At 35.8% G+C, this 21,954-nt stretch overlaps 3 protein-coding genes across 3 annotated transcripts; all 3 read right to left on the bottom strand.

Moving 5' to 3' along the window:
* Positions 1–742: 742 nt before the first annotated feature.
* Positions 743–12,333, bottom strand: LOC112527367 (oligopeptide transporter 7-like). The gene is made up of 12 exons (XM_025137977.1): positions 11,732–12,333; positions 10,532–10,569; positions 10,205–10,432; positions 9,907–10,127; positions 9,658–9,815; positions 9,206–9,280; positions 5,278–5,688; positions 5,097–5,194; positions 2,886–3,455; positions 2,465–2,720; positions 1,647–1,829; positions 743–1,511 (listed from the first exon to the last, which is right to left on the bottom strand). The coding sequence occupies exons 1-12, from the start codon at positions 11,951–11,953 to the stop codon at positions 903–905; spliced, it is 3,069 nt and encodes a 1,022-aa protein (XP_024993745.1). The 5' UTR covers positions 11,954–12,333; the 3' UTR covers positions 743–902.
* A 1,432-nt stretch (positions 12,334–13,765) lies between these two features.
* On the bottom strand, positions 13,766–15,736 carry LOC112528644 (plant UBX domain-containing protein 10-like). The gene is made up of 4 exons (XM_025139666.1): positions 14,891–15,736; positions 14,576–14,734; positions 14,388–14,492; positions 13,766–14,160 (listed from the first exon to the last, which is right to left on the bottom strand). The coding sequence occupies exons 1-4, from the start codon at positions 15,734–15,736 to the stop codon at positions 13,930–13,932; spliced, it is 1,341 nt and encodes a 446-aa protein (XP_024995434.1). The 3' UTR covers positions 13,766–13,929.
* Positions 15,737–17,421: 1,685 nt separating this feature from the next.
* On the bottom strand, positions 17,422–19,618 carry LOC112528338 (aluminum-activated malate transporter 10-like). Its single transcript, XM_025139349.1, has 6 exons — positions 19,239–19,618; positions 19,004–19,144; positions 18,641–18,913; positions 18,453–18,553; positions 18,210–18,353; positions 17,422–18,111 (listed from the first exon to the last, which is right to left on the bottom strand). Exons 1-6 carry the CDS (start codon positions 19,567–19,569, stop codon positions 17,641–17,643), a joined length of 1,461 nt encoding a protein of 486 aa, XP_024995117.1. The 5' UTR covers positions 19,570–19,618; the 3' UTR covers positions 17,422–17,640.
* Between the last annotated feature and the right edge of the window lie 2,336 nt (positions 19,619–21,954).

A 21,954-nucleotide genomic window follows, 5' to 3' on the forward strand; every position in this document is an offset into this window, starting at 1 on the left:
AATTCAATGTTGCACTTAGCAGTGACATGGTGGTCGCACGGCGGGTTAGGGTGGTAGTAATGATGATTATTACGGTGATAACAGTGGTATTGTGGTGGATTATTATTAGGGTGGGAAACGTGACCGTGATGGTAGTAGCATAGTCGTGGTGGTTAGGGATGGGAGGTGTTGATTAAATTGGATACAAATGAATGAAATTCAATTTTTTCACTTATGTCGATTCACGATAAATTCAGTAATTTGTGAAATTCAATGAAATTTTAAGGAATTCTATATTTTCAATATGTGAATCAAACAAATGAATCGATCATTTTAGTTTCCTTGAAATCCTTTAAGTTCCACGAACCAAACAGCCCCATGGGTTATGGTGGGTTGGGTTCTCGTGACACCAGTATGTTTTCGTGAGACACATGATACCAGTTGTGAAAGCACAAAAACATTAAATCTTCATAATATTTTTGTTGTAAAGATTCAATATTTTTTTTTACTTTTACAATGTTTTGTTGTGAAAGTCCAATGTTATTTATGGTATCATGGGTCCCATGAAACAGGTCGGTCTCACATGATTATAGTTGTTTGAAAACGTTTGAACAATCTAATTTAGCTACAACGAATTGAAAAATCTTAACTAGTTAAAATAATCCAATCCAATCTAACAAGTGCGGGTTAAATTGGTTGGATTAGAACATAATAAGAGTGATGTAACAACATAATTAAACAACCAATCAGTAATTAATAAGAAACATATTTGGGGGTGTTTTTAATTACACAATCGAATCAATAATTCACATTTTCCCTTCAAATTGCGTTATGATACAAAGGAAAAAAGAAGAGGAGAGCAAATAAAACCAAGGATTTGTAACCATTTGATTCACATAAATACATCATTTGATGCCATTGATTCAAATTTGCAATGCAGGGCAACCGTCCACGAAAACACCGGGGGCTGTGGGACACGAAGCGTAGGGGCAGCCATCGAGCTCATTCCCCCACCAATCCAAACCAATGTTCTCCAACCCCAAACAAAGGTATAACAACACACCCATAAACGCCAGACCCGCATCCAACGCCCCCGATAGCACATAATTATGTCGTTGCCATAAATCAGGCCTATATCGAAACATCACAAACCCTGATAAAAATCCCACAAGTATCCAAGCCGAGTAGTTGACTGATGTAGCTGGCGGCATGCTCCCCGTCGCACCGATCAACACTGGCATGTTGATCAGCGTGATCCAATGTTGTGTTGGGAAAGCCCGATGGGCTAACCAAACCAGCACCGGAGCTATTGCTCCTAAAAGAAAAGCCCAGTTCACCATGGTGTAGGTTCCTTGGTCTCCAAAGATCTTCCTTGGCCCAATCAAACCCCATATCACCGATGCATCGTAGAACACATGATCACCAGGGCAAGTCCAGACATCGGATGACGAGTCGCAAATGTTTGGAATCGTTTCCATTAACCACCATGCAGTGCACAAGTAAACTAAAGCCGCTATCAATGTTCCCACAATCTGTATGCAACAACGATATTAATCATAAACATAATAACATGTGAAACCTCATCATATTACTCTCTAAAAGAACCCCTATCGGTTATAAAGTAATATACTAATCCAACATATATCGAACAGAAATGATCAAATTACCTGTGCCATGAACATAGCTTTCGGTGGGATCTTCATGTAGTGGCCGAGCTTGAAATCTTGAAGGAAAGTAATTGCTTGTGTCATGCTAATATATCCATACACTTTGAAGCACATATTAGCAACCGGGTATCCTGGATATATGTACCCGATTATATACTCCGTGATAATGTTCAATCCCGGGGCCTGAATTCGCACACACACACGTACAATTTACTATGAGAAAAGCAAAAAGAAACACATGTGACACTACAACAAAATCGGAAAATATGTCAAAGGGGCTTTTTGGTTGGTTCCATTAAGTTATGTATAGACAAAACTGTCCATACAGATCAATTTGTCTATATAGATTGAGAAGGTTTTTTCATAAATGAAAGGAACGTGTTATTTAATTATGAGGGACAAATTTGGAAACAGTCTTGGCTTTCTGCATAAAGCTCTTAGAAGCTTACTGAATGAGTCATTTTATGTAGCATTAAGTCACTACCAAACAGTCATGTACTCAAGATGAGTGAATAAGTCTTGAGTTCCATTAAGTTGCTAACAAATAGACTTTAAATGTCCTAATAAACAGTTTTATAGGACTTAAAAGTCATATGACCAAACAATTTGTGCATCCTATATAAAGGTGTTACAACATGATATTATGACGCCCAAAAGCCTCCTATCAACTTATTGCAACGCCTTGCCTTTTGATATACGACATACAAGTGTTTGGTCTTGTATACTTAAGTCATATAAAGCAGTTTATTATGACATTTAGACATATTTGACGTTGTATAAAACCGACCTTGTTGTAATCTAAATAAGACGAACATTACCTGGTTAGTGATGGCAGTGAGAATGCCAATGGGAAGAGTGAAGAAAATGGCAATGGCACAAGCTAAAATGACGCCCCACCACGGCAACTGAAGTTGCTCGTTGTAATACTCACACGCGAATATGGTGAGACTGATGTTTACGACAAGTATACACCAAAACCACCATTCAGGCACCTGACTGTACTTGCTCATTAGTCGAGTGTGTATGTCCATTTTTCTCTCTTTGAAACTCGACTTGCTTTGCTCCCATATCTCACTACAACATCAACCATATCCAATTAAAATCTTGTTGGATATTTTATATTTGAAGTTTAATCTGTTATCCCTAAATCCCATAACCCTTCCCTGTCCCACCACCCACCACGGGACAGGGATGGGACATGAAATCTAGGGACATAAGATTTTTATCTGTTTTGATTACCTTCCGTGGAAGAGGAAGACATGAACAACCATGGAGGAGAGAGCAGCGAATCCGACACCATAAGTCATGGCGAAAAATGTGCTAAGATACAAAGGACCTTCTTTTTGATAAGCGGCACTATCGAAGTGAAAATTGGAGTCGATGATGGTCGTAATGTTGTATTCTTGGCCGGAGGCGGTGAAGAGGCCATCGGAGAAAAAAGGGAAGTTTTTGGCATTATAGAGATTGAGCCAATAAGCAAGGGGAGTGACAACATACATAACTAAGAAGAAACCAGCAGCAACATTGGCTGTGGCAAACCATGGGCTTGCTAATGGGCTTCCAAGGTATGCAGAAATACTGGACCAATCGAGCCCAATAGCACCGATACCCATTCCATGGAGGCCCGATCCAATTTGTTGGGCCATGATTGACGAGGGAAAGATCCAACAGACCCAAGAGAGTGAGGTTAACATTTGGAAAATATAGCCGGGGAAAATGTAGTAAGCGAAACTACAAATGAAGGCAATCAGGAAGAATTGGGTACGTGTCAATCCGCCTTTCGGCCGTTTTTCTTTCTCGTGCAATGCCCTGTCAGAGTAAATAAATAGATAACGATGAAAAAGTGGTTCCAATATTTTTGGAGGTTGTGAATTCTGATAAGTATGTATAAGATTATAAAACAAATATTACATATCATATATCATATTCGTATTTTTAATAGGAGAAAAAAAGGAAATATGTCATTTTTATAAAGGTAAAATATCCGAAATAATAACCTACTATTACAAATTTTCTTATTATAACATTGTACTTTCATTTTTTCTTATTACAACAATGTATTTCTTACGTATTAATTCTCTTTTTATACACATCAATATTAATATTTAACGTGTACATTTTCAATCTAAAAGTTAATCAGATGTAACATCAACCATAACTAAACTCCAAAATTGTTGACAAATCATAATTTCTAATCTCATATGGAAACATCCCTAATGCCATATGGTTGAGGACCTACGGTTATAATCACTCCCTTTCCTTGTTGCTTGTATCATACGTGTTCATTTGTGCTTTTCCTGAACATTTAAATACTAAATTTTCTCCATCTCAAATAAAAACTATTTTTTATATATTTTAATTTTAAATCTGGTTTCTAAACAATCACAAGAGGGATGCCTAATTGGTTTAAGTTTGACTCCAAAGGTTAAAAGTACTTGGAGGTCTTGGGTTCAAATCTAAGAAAGAATAAAAATCCTCTTATGACCACGAAAGTTCAAATGCGGTAACTCCGAGCTATCTGCAAAGCAGGTGGTCGTTCTGATATTAGTCGGCTCGAATAACGAGTTGGATATCCAGGTTAAATAAAAATAAATCTGGTTTCTAAATTAAATATGCTACTTTTATTTGAAATAAAAATATTATAATGCTTGATGTTTGACAGTTTAAGTTTTCATGTGGTCTTCCATCTGGGTTGCTGCAAATGTAGGTAAGGTTTTCATTGACATTTATTTATTTTATAAACACGAATTACACTCCTCCTCTCTTATTTTTCAAATTTTAAATTTGGTTCCTAAAATAAACTATTATCCTGTATTTTTATAAGGATTTTAAATGAATATAATTTTTTTTATTTAATATGTATTTTATTTTAATAAAGAATTAAAAGAAACATGTGTATTGCATTAAATTTTAGAGCAGATTGTATTTTTGGTCCCTATAATTTGTTCAAAGACCTACAAATCTTTCATAGAGGTTGCTAACTAACGTCGTTAAGTTAAGTGGGGACCACCGATGTCAAAAAGTAATCAATAAGATACTCTCAGTTACAGCGTTTTTATTGGAAAAAAAAAATTACAAAATAAATGTTGCTTAAAATTAATTTGAGTAATAAAAATAAAGATACGAATCTGGGTCAACTCATTGGTGCACATGATCGATCTTTTCCAAGAAAATATAAATAATTCTCGACATAAAAATGGTGTCGTATGCAACAATTTATCTAGTAAGAGTCGTCACCCTTAATTACCGGGTAAAACTCTTTGTACTTATCATTGTTCTTATAGAATACAATTTTTTATTCATCTGGTAAGATAAATGATTCGTTAAACACGACTTAATTATCTGATATTTTTACTTAATTGGTTTAATATATCAACCAAAAAATCTCCCTTTTTTAATTTTCTTGCAAAACTGAAACTCTGATGAATGGCTGAAATGAAGTTAAGTCACCTGAACAAAGAGACCTGAACAAGATTAGATGGCCACCACATCTCTGCTGGCTCCACTAGATACCTTCTGAATATCCCAGCCCATCCAAACCCCAGCACCTAATATTCACACATGAATAATTATCCAGTTAGTCGATTCATTTACTAAATTTATCGATGAATATTGATCATATATGCTATACCTGAGTCGTAAGAACAACGACGAGTGATACAAAGAATGTCATTTGTTGTTTATAGAATATTTTCACACCCGTAACTACGTGAATCGCATACACTGTGCCTGCTCCCGAGTTCGCGAATATCGTAATCAATACATGTTCCTTTACATTGAAAGGCCCTGGGTTCATGGTGAACTCCCAACGCGATCCTTTGAAGAACACGCGATCTGTGATTTTCGCCGCCATCAGTTGGCCGAGCGGAACGACGGCGATCTGAGCTGATATGGCGGTGATGCTAAGAGGTTCAGTCCGGTACCAGAAGAACTGATTGAGGAAAGACAAGAGGACGCAGGAAAGGGTTCCGAGGACCCACATTCGAAAGGTGAGAACAGGAAGCGATGAATCGTCAGTGGTAGGTACGGTCAACGCCACCTGCTTGATAGGCGAATTCTCCTCCACCTCCTCCGACGCGGAGGAGGAGCACAACGGCGGAAGAGTATCTCCGTCGTCATTCGCCGGTTGTATGAGTGGAGCTCGGATCTCGTCTTCCATTTGTGTGAGGTTGAAAAGTTTGGGTGAGTTTGGTGGTTTGTAATCTGAAAAAATGCATATGATATTTAGTACAAAAAATAAATAATACTTGAAAAAGATAAAAAGAGCCACCTAACAACGTGATTTCAACTCTGTTAACCGCGGTTGATTAACACGTGGCCCACATCAACCAACTGAATATTCTCTATCCATGCAAAAATTTATTACCATTTTTAGTAAATTACATTATTGGTCCTTGTGATTATTAAAAGTTACGGATTAGGTCCTTTAAATGAAGTCGTAAGAAGGAAATTCAATTAAAAACTAAGAACATGTATTTTGACGCCAATTGTATTCAAAACCTACTCCATTAAAAACATGACTTTAATTACGTTATATAAAACTCATTTAACTTAAATTCTATTGTAAATGTAGTTTTAAAAAAAAAATATAAAGACACGTAATAATATATTACGATGACATTTTTTATGAATGTATTTTTTACCAGTTTGACGAAGAAATGAAGCGGGACCCAAACCATTATTTTCCTTTAATTAGGTCAGACGTTATGAATATAAAATTTGAACTTTCTTATTCCCCAACGTGTTAGAATACTCTTCTATTTAAATTAATGTAAAATATTAATTAGTTATATATATAAATTTCGATTCATTGATATCTAGATCATATATAGAAATTTACGGTTAGCATTTGAAATTTTATCCTTATAGCTAACAAAACCGACTCGGTACTCTTTCATCGTTTGGATATAATTTTTTTTTTCTATAATATGTTAAATTTAATTTATTTAAGAAATATGTTTTGAAAAAAATGATATAGATGGCGTTTGTTTTTATTAAATGTTGAATTCTGAAGTCTTATTTTACTTCTGATTAATAAGAGGTAATGTTGAAGTCTGAAATCTGAATCATTAAGACTGGTTATTTTTGTAAACAGACAAATGTCTGAATTTGTTTAAATTATCTGTTTTACCAGTCAGAATACGGTAGTATTGAATTTATAGATAAATTTATATAATTTCACATATTTATTCATCATCATTATGAATTTTATATCTAAATTATATAAGTAACATTCATTTAAACGAAAACATGTCATTAACAGTATTTAACACATTTAAATCCTGTTAAAGTACATCAATTGAGAGAGATGAGGTTCGATTAGGTAAGAATCGATTGAGAGAAACGGTCGATTAAAGTTAATTGATTGAGAAATGTCATTGTTGAGGGTTTGGAGAAGAATAAAAGACAAATAAGAGGTTGATTTACTTCTACCAGATAAGATTACAATAAGACATACGTGACTCTAAAAAATTGAAAAAAAATAAACAATTTGAATAATCTTATTTCTTAATGAATCAGATATAAGAGGCTAATAAAAACGTTAAAAAAAAAAAAAACGAGTCCATAGTGATTTTTGTACGTTATCACTCTTTTGATTTAAATTTATTTAATCACCTTTTGTATTTTACTTTTTAATTTGTTTATATTAATATAAGTCTCTCATAATTTGTATCTCTAATGAAAATGAGAGTTAAGGTGAGAAGCGTAAGAAGATATATTCATCATTGGATGACCACTATAATGAAATGCACCGGATCAATCCTCGTATCGATCGTGACTCATGAATGAATTTGAGATTAAAGGTGATCAAAAGTGTAGACCTCTTCTTATTCTTCTCACACGATCTTTCATCTGTGTAATATATAAATATAAAAGAAGGTAATGTATTTTTGTAATATAATAAAACATAAGAAAAAAATTATAAAAAGACCCAACCTACCATAAATTAAGCTGCTTACTATTACGAGGGTTAGGTAGAGGGACCATAGTGATGCAAAAAAGATAACCACATGGGATAAACACATAATTTTTTGAGTTTAGGTACATTAATCACAATTTATAATTTTACCAAATCTATAATTTACTCAAGAAATTATATCCGTTTTAAAAAATGATGAAAATTTAAAGGGAAATTTGTAAATACGAAAAAAATAGAAATTTAAATGGCTCCCAATTGACCAATCGCGGAAGAAGGGGTCACGATCTGAATTCAAGTGTTGCGTGTGTTGCCGTGGAGCCACATGGTCCACTCCTCCCCCTGTAACATTCATTAAAATATATAAACTAAATTAAATTAATTAAATTTTATTAAAATATATAAACTAAACTTTTAGGGAGCGTTAAGATTTGAAATAGATTTCATTCATAACATTTGAAAGGAAATTGAATTACATCCTTTGGAGTAGAGTTGGATTTTTTGTAAATTATTGAACTTCTTGTATTTTTGGCACAACATTGTTGCAATCAATGTCAAGATGGGGAACTGAAGAAGACAATGGACCCAATGACTGATTCCACACAGCCGCCCATGTCTACAAATCGCTGAATTCTTGGTTAAACAAATGGATGACATCAGAAATGAATTCTGTAATCACCATAAAAACCAAAACCAAATAAATGCAGCAGCAGCTAAAACACAGCAACTTTTTTGCTTTCTCTCAACCTTTGGAGCATACCACACCATTTGTTGTACTCGCCATTAAATTCTTGCTGTAATTTTTTATCAACTACAGATTTGTTCTTCCGACACGGGCCTGATGAGTTACAGATGTCTGCAACTCCCATTGGATTTTGAATCATTTGAGAACAAGTAGCTTTCCCGAATGAAGTTTTCCAAGTTGGTACAAGCCTCAAGATTAAGTCATCAATCAGCTTGGCTATGAAAGCCACATCTTGGTGTAACAAGTCCAGTTGTTCAACCATCTCTTCAGCTATCGAATGTACAGTGTCAGACTTGAGATAAAATGGGAACCGAATATTCCTCGCGCTACCTGATTACCAAGCCAACGCAATTATTCCTAACATTATTATTTTAGAGTGAGGTTTAGGGGAAAACCCCTCAAAAATGAAAAACTGAAAAACACCCTTTAACCATTCATCTGTACGTTATGCAAATGTGCATAAAAGTAATTGAGGATGTTTCCGGATTTCAATGCACATTTGCATACATGACTAATTACTTGTATGCGTATGTGCATACAGTACAGATAAACGGTTACTAGGGTGTTCCTTAGTTTTTCATTTTTTTGCGGTTTTCCATTGAACTTGACCCTACTGTTCTATATCGATCTAAAAGCATTTGAAGAATGAAATTCACCACTATAATCAGCAATGATCAAGGTTAAAAAGATGGAATCATCATTGTTCTTCTCGCCTTTCAATCTGAATTGGTTTCTTTCATTGACGCTCTTTATCTCAACCGTTGGAATACAAGGACTTCCGGAAGATGAGTTTTGCTGCTTTGACGAGTTGCACTTGACAGGCTCATATACCTTTGTACTTTCTGCAGAGAGAAAAGGATCTTTGAGAAGCTCTGCTGCAGATAACCTTTGAGATGCTGGGACCAAACACTTCTCTATGAACTGCTTCACTTGTGGATCTTTTACATTTGCAAGACCAGCTGGCTTTATTCCCTGAAACACAACAAATATAAGATTATGCATCAAATATATATATATATATATATATATAGAGAGAGAGAGAGAGAGGGGGGGGGGGGAATTCGGGGGAAAACCCCAAAAAAATGAAAAACTAAGGAACACCTTGGTAACCATTTATCTATACGGTATGCACATGTGCATACAAGTAATTGAAGCCATTTCTTAGTTTCTATGCACGTGTGCATACTGAACAAATTGCTTACAAATTACTTGTATGCACATGTGCATACCATACAGATGAATGGTTACTAAGATGTTCCTCAATTTTTCATTTTTTTGCGGTTTTCTACTGAACCTGACCCTATATATATAGCAACTACAGGAAGATGGTTAATGGTTGGGGAACTTACTGAAGTGACCTTCTTATATATTTGTGCATGATTTTTGCATTCCTTATATGGATATTCACAAGTAATTAACTCTAATATGCACATTCCAAATGAATATATGTCCACTAGTTCATTGTATTCCTCATCATAGAGCTCTGGAGCCATGAACTCAGGAGTGCCTGCAAGAGAAATAAAATAAACCAATTACCAATGCTGTCTGATTCTGATGAATTGAAGCTGTGACTCTTTCAAAATAATCAAGAAGATAACCAATCAAGCTTTGGGCAGTAGGCCGTAGCATCAGGGTTGCCAATCCTAGATCTCCAATTTTCACTTCTCCATGATTTCCATTGATAAATATGTTGTCACATTTCAAATCTCTATGAATAATAGGTGGATCATGACTGTGGAGATAAACTAAGCCTTCGAGGATCTGCCTGGCCCAGTTCTTGATAGCCTTAAGATCAACACTCTTATGCTTCTTGCGGTATCTAAATCCAAATACATACATGGTTGAAACAACTTTATCAAATGGGAAATTCAAATAAAAGAGTCATATAAGACTTACTGTCTCAAATTCCCTGAAGTGAATAATTCTGTTATCATGTTTAAGGTTCTTTCCTTTTCGTCCACCCAAGAGCAATATGACTTGATTATGTTCTCATGTTTCAGAGTCTTAAGTAAGTGAACTTCATAATACAATCTCTCTAGATCTTCTCGTGATTGCAATGTATCATCTAGAGTCACTTGGTTCCAAGCAACTTCAATTCCTTCAACTTCATCAAATCCCTTATATCTATCAATACAGAAAGAGAAAAGAAACCATAATATATAAGTATGATACCACAGAAACCAATCCTCCATAATAAGTAGAAGGTAAGTCTAGAAATCATACACAGTCTTGAATGCTCCTCTCCCAAGTACTTCCCTATACTGAAAGAAAGAAAACAATGTTCTCATCAACCCCAGAAATGAAAAATACAGCTTACCCCTTTTTGGTGAGCTCATTTACTTTTTTACTCTTTGTTATCGTTATTTAAAATTAGTAATTATGCTTGCAGCCCACATATCTGTTTAGCCCTTGTTAAAGGGGATTTGGGCATTTCTTCACTAGTTAAATATAATTATTAAGCTATTATTTTCGAGACAGATGTTGCAATTTTTGGGACAGGGAAAGTGTTAATAAACAAGCATAAAGCAAATCATAACAAATAACAATATTTCTTTCGATACTATTGAACTTTTAAACTTCCATAAGGTACAACATAATAATCCCTAAAGAATAATTTGCAACATAAATATACAAACAAATTTATCAAATATTACCTTCTTGGAACACTATGCTTCTACAGATTTAGGGAATCATACATAATGATTCAATTTTACAAGAATAAGGGAGTGTTTGTTAGCAGTTTAATGAGCTTAATGGAACTTACAACTTATTTGGTCAACTATACATGACTGTTTGGTAGTGGCGTAATGATATAGAAAGTGGCTTATCCCGTGAGCTTCTAGGAGGAGATTTATGCAAAAAGACGTGTCTTTTCCAAACATGCCCCTCCCAATAAAAAAAACACGCTCCTCCTTTGTGAAAAACCTTCCCATCTTATATAGTCAGTTTTATCCATCCACGATTTGATGAAAAAACTAACGGAAATATCCCCTAAATTGGGTTGGCATGGCAACTTCGTTAGACACTCTAATTTTCATTTTTGGAACATAAAGAATGCTAATAAACAAGTATAAGGAAAATACTATTGAACTTTTAAACTTCAATAAATTTCTAATGAATAATTTGAATATAAATGTATAAACATATTTATCAATTTGCAATACAAATGTATAAACATATTTATCAATTTGCAACAAATGCTGCTACAAATTGAAGGAATCATACATAACGATGTAATTGTTACAAGAATATATTGGTTGGCATGGCAAATTTAACGTCAGATTTTATTCAACAATGCAAGTTCCATAGGAGTACTTGGGGAAAGTTTACACAATCATTAATTTCTACTAATCAGTCTTTGGTCAAATTCCACTACTTTTTACAATGAAAATTGGGAATTGAAGCATTTAAACTAGATCTTACCCGAACATAACGATTGTTAGGGCAAATTTCTACAATGTCAGTATCATCAGGCTCCGGTTGCCGTTTTGGCTTCGATTTCCGTTGGAATTTTCGATGCGAACCATTTGCAGATACAATAGATTTTACTTCCGAATCCATCGGTACCACTGGCGAATTAACGATGTCAAATCCGAACAATAATGAAGATAATAGCAGCTCAAGAACAAACAAACAATGAAACATTAGCTAGATTTCGCAATGTTCATAAAATGCTTCACAAGCAACAGAGAAAGAATCAATCGACGCTTGAAATCTAAAGAAATCTCCAACAAAAGACATCCTTAATGAAGCGTTTGAATCCTTGAAAAACGTCGAAGCATTGTAGATCATTCCTGTTTCTTGTCAAGTTTACCAATCCAAGATAAAAATCCACTGAATCAGGGGGCAAGAATCAGGGGGGAATCCCTTGAATTCAAGCCCCCTTTATCACCTGAATCAAAACTCGAGATTGGACGGGATTAGGGATCGCAACAAACCAAAATTTAAAGGCCGATAATGCGCATGCAATAAAAACCCTAACCCAGATTCACCGACGAAACTGATTTCAGATGAAATACTTTCGAACTTGGGAGAATCGTCTGGACCAACTTACAAGCGGACGGTTATGATTCTTCATATAAGAAAAAGCAACAGCCAATTTTACAAAATCACCCTCAAGGTTCTCTTACTTGCTCAAAACTTCCTTAAAAGTTCTAAAAATCACAAAATGGTCCCCAAAATATTGGGCTCTTTTCAAATCCGAAAGGAGTGATGTTTACATTGGTCAATCAAGGGCTTATTCAGTCCGTCAGGAAAGGAGTGATGTTTACATATAGCCCTAATTTTTACCCATATGTTAGGAGTGTTTATGGGTTGGGTTGATCGGGTTGAAGACATTTTGAACAACCCAACCTAATTTTTACGGTTTGAAAAATCTTAACCCAACCCAACCCGAACCAAAGTGCAACCCAACCCAACCCGTACGGGTTGGTCGGGTTAATACCTTGGTACATTAAAATATTCTTCTAATTTAGAATATGTTATTTCTATACTCACAATTTCTTTTTCATAATCAACCATTTGATACAACTTATCCGTACTTCAAACGTATATCACATTTAGTTAATTTTCTCAATTCACATATATATGTTCACATTTACTGAACATATATACAAATGAGTTATATAAAGATGTGAATAGATTGAAAATATATGTATATGAAGAGCATACATGATAATGTAATTGTCTAATGTACATATTAATAGAAATTCAACAATCATATTAAATCCAAGAAATAAAAGGATATCGAGTTCATCGGGTTGGGTTGGGTTCAAATAATAGTAACCCGATATCAACCAAATACCTATGGTTTGATAATTTTACAACTCGATTAGACATCGGGTTGAGTTATTTCGTGTTGAGTTGGGTTGGGTTGGATTGATCGGGTTGGTCGGGTTTTTGAGCACCCCTACCCATTCTTATATACAAGCTCCCAAAGTCTTCCTCAACAATTTTTTGGTTTGTTACTTATTGATTTAAGGATTGTTGGGTAAATCTCATGAATCTAATTTAAATCTTACACGACCCAACCACAAACAGTTGATAAGAATAGGCAAAGGTATGTAAATCCATTCATAACACGTCAAAGTGAAGCATCTGCCATGGAAGCTTCACAATGATGATGGTTTCAAGTACGACAACAATTACCAACACACTCCACCTAAAATTAGAGTTGTTGAAACTATCATAGATTGATAGATTAAGCTTGATGTGACTAACCGATTAAGTCATCATCATAATCATAATGAATAAGCTATAAATAAAGGGGTGGGCTAAATGCACCCCTATGCATTGTTTAATACACCCCTATTCATGAATTTTTTCCTCACACACATCAAAATCAATACATGCTTTTTACATTCTCAATGTTTGAATGACCTGATTCTGACATCAAATAGCACTCCCCTAAATAAACTATGATATTATTAAGTCAAAACAAACAACTCCAAATTCAAGCTTTCTTCACAAATGATTACATATTTGGCATTGTATATGAACTTAATAGCATCTTGTTTACATAAAAAAAGTGAAAAATCGAATCTTCAATCAGAATCAAAAAGAATTTTCCCTTTGTTTAGAAACAAATGATATCACACTGATATAGTAACAAAGTGCCAGTTTCACATATTTAGCTCCACAAAAAGACTGGCACGAGGGTATAGTCCAAGTTCTTCTAGTGTCGAAGAGAGTTCATCTGAACCGTAAACAACACGAGGAAAGAAAGTTACAAGATTGTAACTTCCAACTTCTAAACAGCCCGAAGAATCCACAAAGTCGTATAAAGATTGTAACGTAGTTGTACAATGAAACCTCCTTCCTTTTCGCTCTCCATTCGGTAATCTCACCAACACCTTCACATTATCAAACTCATTAAAATCTTTTATCAGATTCTTGACTAATATCCCAACAAAAAAATCTTATCTTTTCCCTTTTGCTATCTCCACATTTGCGATTTATATGATCAAATCTTTATAATCTTCTTATTAACAGTGATTTGAGAAAACTAACACTAAATAATTGTTCACATAATGTCTGTATGATCATTAGGGAAATGGGTTTCAGATCTTAATTGTTATACCTGAGTAACATCAGGTCCTTTTTCAGGTTCAGGCCCTAAAGATTTTGCAAATGCAGCTTCTCTTTCTAGTTGGTTTTCGCCTTCCCTCTGCTGATGATCTTTAGCCTGATATGGGTATGAACAATTGAAGCAATTAAAGCAGATTTGTGTGTTTATAAATGCTAAATCAATGTTAGATCAGAACAAACTTGATCGGCTTCGAATACAGCATCTTGTTCTTCGCTCAGTCGTGTGTTGTTTCTATGTTCTTCGGTGTCGAGTCTTGCTGCAACAAAAGCTGGGGTACTCTCTTCAAGAACACTCTGCAACTCTGTAAGCATTTCTTCAGGTGATGCAGGTCCCTCAAACTACAATGGATTATCGATTAAAGGATGATAAAAAGGAAGATAACTTCCTTATTAGGGTGTTTTAAAACGGAGTCCAGTTGTGTGGACAATATCTGGTACTGGTATGGGATTTACACAAGTTATGATTTCAAGATGTTGAGACAGAGAATTAGATACCTGCCGGAGTAAAGAAATACTCTGGCCGGCGGCAGCCATTATCACCGCCCAGAAAGGAAACCTAGAAGCCTTCAAGCTTCTGCTCATCTTATGTCCTCCATTTGCGTTGATACTATCACCCCAAGAAACAAAATTCTCGTTTATGAATGCTGATATAATTTCCGAACACAGAGTCACCGAACAGAATTCCGGCGTATCAGGATGCTCCGGCGAGTGCAAGTACACAAACAAAAGCTTAAACTCACGCCTCGATCGCTGTACTGCTTCTGTAAAACCGTCGGGAACGAAATTCGGATGCCGTTTACCATACAGAATCTCGAAGTCCGACAAGAAATCAGTGGCTTCCGATGGCCCAGCTGCGTCCTCGGAAACTGAAACCGGCGGAATCGGCGATGATTCTCGAGTGCCTCCAGATTTACCATTCCAACTCTCGAATTCCGACGATAAATCAATGGCTCCCGATGCCCCAGACGCCGCCTCCGACACTGAAACAGGAGGAATAGCCGATGATGCTTGGTTACGTTCAGATTTACCAAACCGATTCTCAATGGCTTCCGGTGCCCTAGCCACCGCCGGTTGAATCAGCGATGATTCTCGGTTACGTCCAGGACTAATTACGCCGATAATGCTTAACGAATAAGACAAAACACCACCAGCCACCCAAAAACCCAACCCAATTACCCCGGTAATTAACCCTACACTAGCACCAGTTATAGTAATCGGGAGCATTACCATCTTCCATGTTAAACCTAGAAGACCTGCAACTCCATTGATGATTAATCTTGATCGTCGAACTCTTTCTTTCTTATTGGCAGAAGTTTTGGATGAATTGTTATCATCACCCATGTTTCTATATACTTAATACACACAGATTTTTTGAAACTTAAGAATCTTTATGAATGATCATTTAGGGTTTTTGAGAAATCTAACGATGGGTCTGTCTTTTTATCCATTATTATCATCCATCCATCTGAAAGCTTGATGTTTTGTGGCCATGGATAAGAGGGTATATTGTACAAGTATAAACGATGATCAAGGTACTTTAATGTGGATGGAATTGTGCTCGACATTGACGACAGAACCATGCTTAATGCAAAATTCACGTGTTTTTTGCTTCAATCGTAACATGATTATCATGACGCCATTGTTGAACCAACAATTTCACGGTAGTAATTAAAAAAGATTAAAACTCTTTTCACTCCTACAACCCCATGGCCGACCCATCCACTCCCTTTCTTGACCAAAAGTGGAAAACCTTACAGCTTGATCCCATTCGCCATTACTATCAATTAATCACCACTCAATCAGCTCACGGTGTTCGTATTTTGTATGTTTCTTTATCTTATCGTGTGGTTAGCAAAAAGATAATAAGACGGATCTTAATAAAGTTTTGGACCTGTTCTTCCCACTACAAATTGCCTATGAAAATAAAATAGTTGTACCACCCATTTAAATCCATCTCCTAGCTATTATTCTTCCGGATTCATCCAAATGTTACTACGTCCATGATATCTACATCTGTAATTCGCAATATTTATCCAATTGTCTATACGTCCGTGATATCCACGTTTGCGGACCTGGCTAAAAAAAAGAAAAATCAAATTTCATCAGGTTAGCAGGTGATACCGTCGCAATCGCGGACCTAGCCGTCGTAATTGCAGACCTAGATGTCGCAATTGCATACCTGGGCTGAATTTGATTTTTTTTTTGTCTTTATTGCGAATGTAGTGATATTTGGGTAAACACATGAGAAAATAACCAGGAGACCAATTTGAATAGATGAAATGACAATTTGAGTCAATTTCTCAATCCCCTCATAAGAATATGTGAAATCCACTCAGATTAAGATTTTGTAAGTGTCCTAATAAAATATTTTATATGAACAAACCAAAAGAGTTTTATCTAAAAGTGTTACAATAAATTTATAGAATAAAGTGTCGTATTAGTTGTTTTATACGACACTATTTGAAAATATGTTCTATAGACACAAGTTTCCTATGAAAAAAGGGTTTTTGAAAAATGTCTAGTAGGACGATTTATTTTAAAAGCGTCATAAATTTTTTGCTAAAACGCCTAAAAACGTTTTATAAACCTATTATTCCGCTTTTAGATAGTACGTTTTATAGTTTGGTTCTAAAAATTTATGTTATACAAAGTATTCTAATAGAATGATATGACATTCTAGCCTCTAGGCGTCCTACAAAGTCAATTTTGTTATAACGTAGACACCAAAAGTATCCAAACAAATACAAATTATAGACAATCTTGTATCGAATATAATATCATACGAAAATATATGGAATAATATATGGAACATGTTAGATTAATGTATATTTTATAAGAGTGGTGTACGGGCCAACATTCACTTTGTTTTCTTTAAAGAAAAGAAAACAAGTACAAGGTGGTACGACAAAGGAGCCCAGAGGTGGATTAGATTATCTCCAAGTCGATGCAAGTCGAGTCTGTCTCCACTCAAATTATACTTATATATATATATATATATATATATATATATATATATATATCTGCAAGACGTCACTTGGGTATATAATAAATTGTCTTCTTGTCTTTAGTACGTTGCCATAAAAAGCAAAAAAGTAGAAGTAAAAATGCTAGAGAATAACCCAGGTCAGTTTTTGCCTTCTGAATGCATCAAGATATCATATCACCATTGTTGAACCATGCAAGCAGAGACCAGAGAGGCTGTTTATCGTTGACTTCTGCCAAAAATAAGACGGTCAACGCTTTATTTATACTTCCTCAGATGCAATCTTGCTGGTGGTTGGATTTTGCTTCAGCTTTATTTCATCTTCTGCCTGCTTAAACTGAGCCGAATCAGCCAACTCCTCCACTGCTTTCACGATGCTTTCTTCTATCCTTGAAGCGGTTTCCATCAGTAAAGACGCGAAACTCACGAGTGGGATCACTTCCATTAGGGGCATTACCGTAATTTCACTTTGAACCAGTTCGGTTTTGTCGGGTGAATTTGGAGTTGTGGACTCTTCTTGACTGTCAAGTGGTTGGATCAGCAAATCCGGAAGGGATTGTAAGTCGTTTTGCAGCTCTTGGACTGCGTTCTTCATTTCTTGAACCGCCATATCTATCGTTGCCGATCTTGTCATCGTACTTACAATTTTTGCCAGCTCTTTCATTACACTCGACGAACTTGAGCTTAGATTCATGCATGCAGAACTGAGATGATCCTTTATTGATTCCGGGACCTGCTTTTACATCCGTTTAAAGATTTGGTTTACATTTTTCTTCTAGTTTGTGTGAAGAAAAGCGAACAAATTTGAATAAAACATTAATTGGGGTTCACCTGATTCTTGGAATCCAAGCAACTAGTGAGTGTTTCAATGCAATACGCACAACTGCGCGATGATGCACCTACTTTGAGGTAATTCTTCCATGGATGCCGGAAATTGAACCGGCCATGTGCAGGCTCCCATCTAGCAAAATTTGCCTGTACCAGAAAATACAGAATGTTAAAACCAAATATAAACAACTCATATATATATTATATATATGTGTGTGTGTGTGTCCATCATTGCCCCTTACATACCATGGCTTCCTCGGAAGCTTTTGAATTCAGCACACATTTGTAACCGTTTAATGTTTTCTTAGATTCATCATCGCCATCACCAAAATAGTCAGCTACACAACCTGTAAGGAAAAATTGATGACTAAAAGATGAAAAATGGCACAAATTCGAGTACAATATTATTGGTATTATATGTCATAAGTACTCACATTCTAAGGATTTTGAGAGCTTATCCATGTTACGAGGGATCAGAACGTGAAGTTCCATGCCAGCCCAAACAGGAAAAACAAGCATGCTGGTAATAATGCACAAACAAGTCCCTATGATTATTGTCGATAGCCTTTCGTGGGCCACACTCAATAGATGCTCAACTCGATACCCCGAGACTGATACCAGACTGTAAGTGAGGATGAAGATGGTGCAACCATAGTCGAATCTAGCTTTCACCACAGGGATAAATCTTGAAAAAGTCGTAGCAGAAGCTGCAAGAAAAAGATAGATCATTGATTAGCAATCAGCCAACACCTATTCGACGATATAAAACTTTAAAGATTCGATTTTTTTGATGTTACCTAATATGAAAAGAGAAATCCCCATGATATATGGCTCAAATCGGTGTCCAGAATGAATAGCAACCCAATGAATCCCAAGTGCAAGAAATCCAGCAAGAAAAGTTGCACAGATTCTGTTCAAACACTTGTAAAGAGTTCCACCTACAATATATACACACACATTAGAGATAGAAACAAAGATTGGCTAAATGTGATAAAGAAAAAAGATAGAAATCAGGTTTCTTGAAATGCTTACCGACAGTATATTCAAAGACGACAACAACAGTCATAACGGCCCAGATGGCACTGCCGCCAACACCATCATACAAAGGTCTCATATAGTAAAATAAGGACACAACCATCAAAGCTACTCCAACTTTAAGACAATGGAAGACTTTTCTAGGGTCATCCACCCCTAAATCCCATGCCTGCTTCAAGAATCTCCACACTTTCATCGCAAACTTCACCACCAAACCCTTCAATCCGTCCCATAATCTCATTACTCGGTTCTTGTGCTCTGGCTCAAGAACCACTAATGATCCATCGCCCACCCTGATACTCCACTGAACTCCATTCTTGTTAGCCATTTTTTACAAAAGAATGTTACAGTGGAGGAGAACTACACGACCCTGAAGAGAATGCTGTCAAGTGTTAGATATGCTGCTGAAATCCAGCCTATTTATTCACAAGCTTTGCTGATCACTTTCTATATATAGACCAAATACTTAAAAAAAGGAGGAAGCTTTTCTCTATGGCTAAATATTATCATTTTGCATCATCTTTTCTGGTTAGGTAGGTCAAGATAGGGTGCATGACATATATATATGTCACTAACTCTCTCTAATTTAACAATGCTCAACACTCACAAAGCACTACAAACCAATATTGTTTCCTTACGTAAAGGCACTAAATATATAGCGTTAATTTTCCTCCAAGGATCAGATATATTATAAGCAGCTGGTTTACATTGGTTGAGCTTCAATTTGTCCCAAATCATTGGTAAAGCCATAACATTCTTAATTAAATACTTTCTGTATCATATGTAAATCATCTTAACCTTTCGTGTAAGAGGAGATTATGTAAGTTTAGCAAATAGATACCAAACAGTAGTAGTCAAAATTGAAACTTTGAAAGTGATGTGAACAAATAGACCCCAAGATTTCTTGTTCTTCAGGACACTTGCAGGTTTTAAGGACTCGGATGTTTCTTTAGCACGTACACCTGTAGCTTTCTTTACTTCTTGAAATGCTGCAGCCGTGCAGATCCTTTTCTTGTATCTTGGCAACTCCATGTCTTTCTTAAGTGCTGTTTGGTTGGTTTTCCAATAAGCCCTTTTATGGATAAAGTTGTCTGTGTACTATGGATTAATCTGTCTAAATAGATTCGGAAGGTTTATTCATAGATGGAAGGAGCGTGTTTTCGAATTGGGAGATGCAGGTTTGGAAAAAACTTGGCTTTCTGCATAAACTTCCCCAGAAGCTTACTGAATAAGCCACTTTCTGCATCATTAAGCCACTACCAAAGAGTCATGTATATCTGACCGAATAAGCTGTGAGTCTCATTAAGCTCATTAAGCTGCCTATATCCACATACCTCCATCTTACAAGTTAAGTGCTGAATAGATTATGCAGTTAACAGCGTTAATTGGGTCCTAGACAGAGTTTATTTCGTCGAAATTTTGGTACAAGCAGCCGAAAGTTATCTTACCGATTCAGAGTACAATACGAGTTGACTCAAGTGAACATCAAAAAAGAAAACAAGTTCTTATGATAGACAAAGACAGCATCATAAAGTTGTCTTTATGACTAACTTTTTCTGGTGCAATATTGTATATAATCTGATCTATTCAATATAAAATTACAAACCATTTTGGTTTTGTGTGAAAAGAAGAGGAATTAGGTCATGGATGGTAAGTCTCCTTTTAATTTTTTTAATTCATTGGTTTGTTTACCCTCTTCACTACAGAATGGGAAGACCACTTATCTAGCCTTTCAGCACTAACTTGAAAGGCAAACCAAACTATCAAAAGCAAGGAGTAAGCTACAATATTGATCCCTGGATTGGTTTTTTGGTCCAAAATTTATAATTTCGTATCATTTTGGTCCCTGAGGCTGAAAGCGTTAGCGAATGTCTAGAGTCGTAGAAGTTGTTCATAGGAGATCGATGACGGCATAGTGAGAAGAGTAGAGCGATGGTTGAGTGGGTGAAGAGGAGGGGAACGCTGAGAAGGTTGCGGGATGAACAATAGAGGATGGACATGGTGGCATTGAGGATTTTTTAGGACATGATTTTTGATAAAAGTACTTGGAGAAGAATGACTACGGTAGCAAACTAGGGGTTGTTTGGTTGGTTTTCCATTTAAGTCCTGTATAGATAAAACTGTCTGTATAGATTAATCTATCTGTATAAATTGTGAAGGTTTTTGTTTGGTAGTGTTTTCCCATAGATGGAAGGAGCGTGTTTTTTAATTGGGAGGGACAAGTTTAGGAAAAAAAAACTTGGCTTTCTGCATAAAGCTCCATCCTAGAAACTATATCATGAAGCCACTACCAAGAAACATCATTTCTCAGGACCAAAATGAAATGAAGTGAGGTTAGAAATGGCAAAAAGGTTCTCAGAGGATCGAACCTACTGATTGAGTACGAGTCCAAGGACTAAATTTGTAGCTTCCTCAAAAGCCATCTTCTTTTCACATGTCTTGAATTTGTTTAAGTAATGTCTCTTTCAAATGTTCCACCTTAACATATATTATTAAGCATTATATCACCAATAAAAAGGTTGAATAAGGTCTTGGAGCTTTGTCCTGTCTCCATCCATAGTAGGTATGATCTTGCATTTCAACATATATATCATATTTATGACTTAGCTTTTTTGTTTCTGATGGCTGAAATTTGTGGCACTAGAGCACTAGATGTAATAAAAATAACCACATGGAAAATACACAGCACACATGTTACGAACTTTGGATCGAT

This window comes from Cynara cardunculus (genome assembly GCF_001531365.2).
Source record: "Cynara cardunculus var. scolymus isolate 2C chromosome LG 15, CcrdV1, whole genome shotgun sequence".
Taxonomy (NCBI): domain Eukaryota; kingdom Viridiplantae; phylum Streptophyta; class Magnoliopsida; order Asterales; family Asteraceae; genus Cynara; species Cynara cardunculus.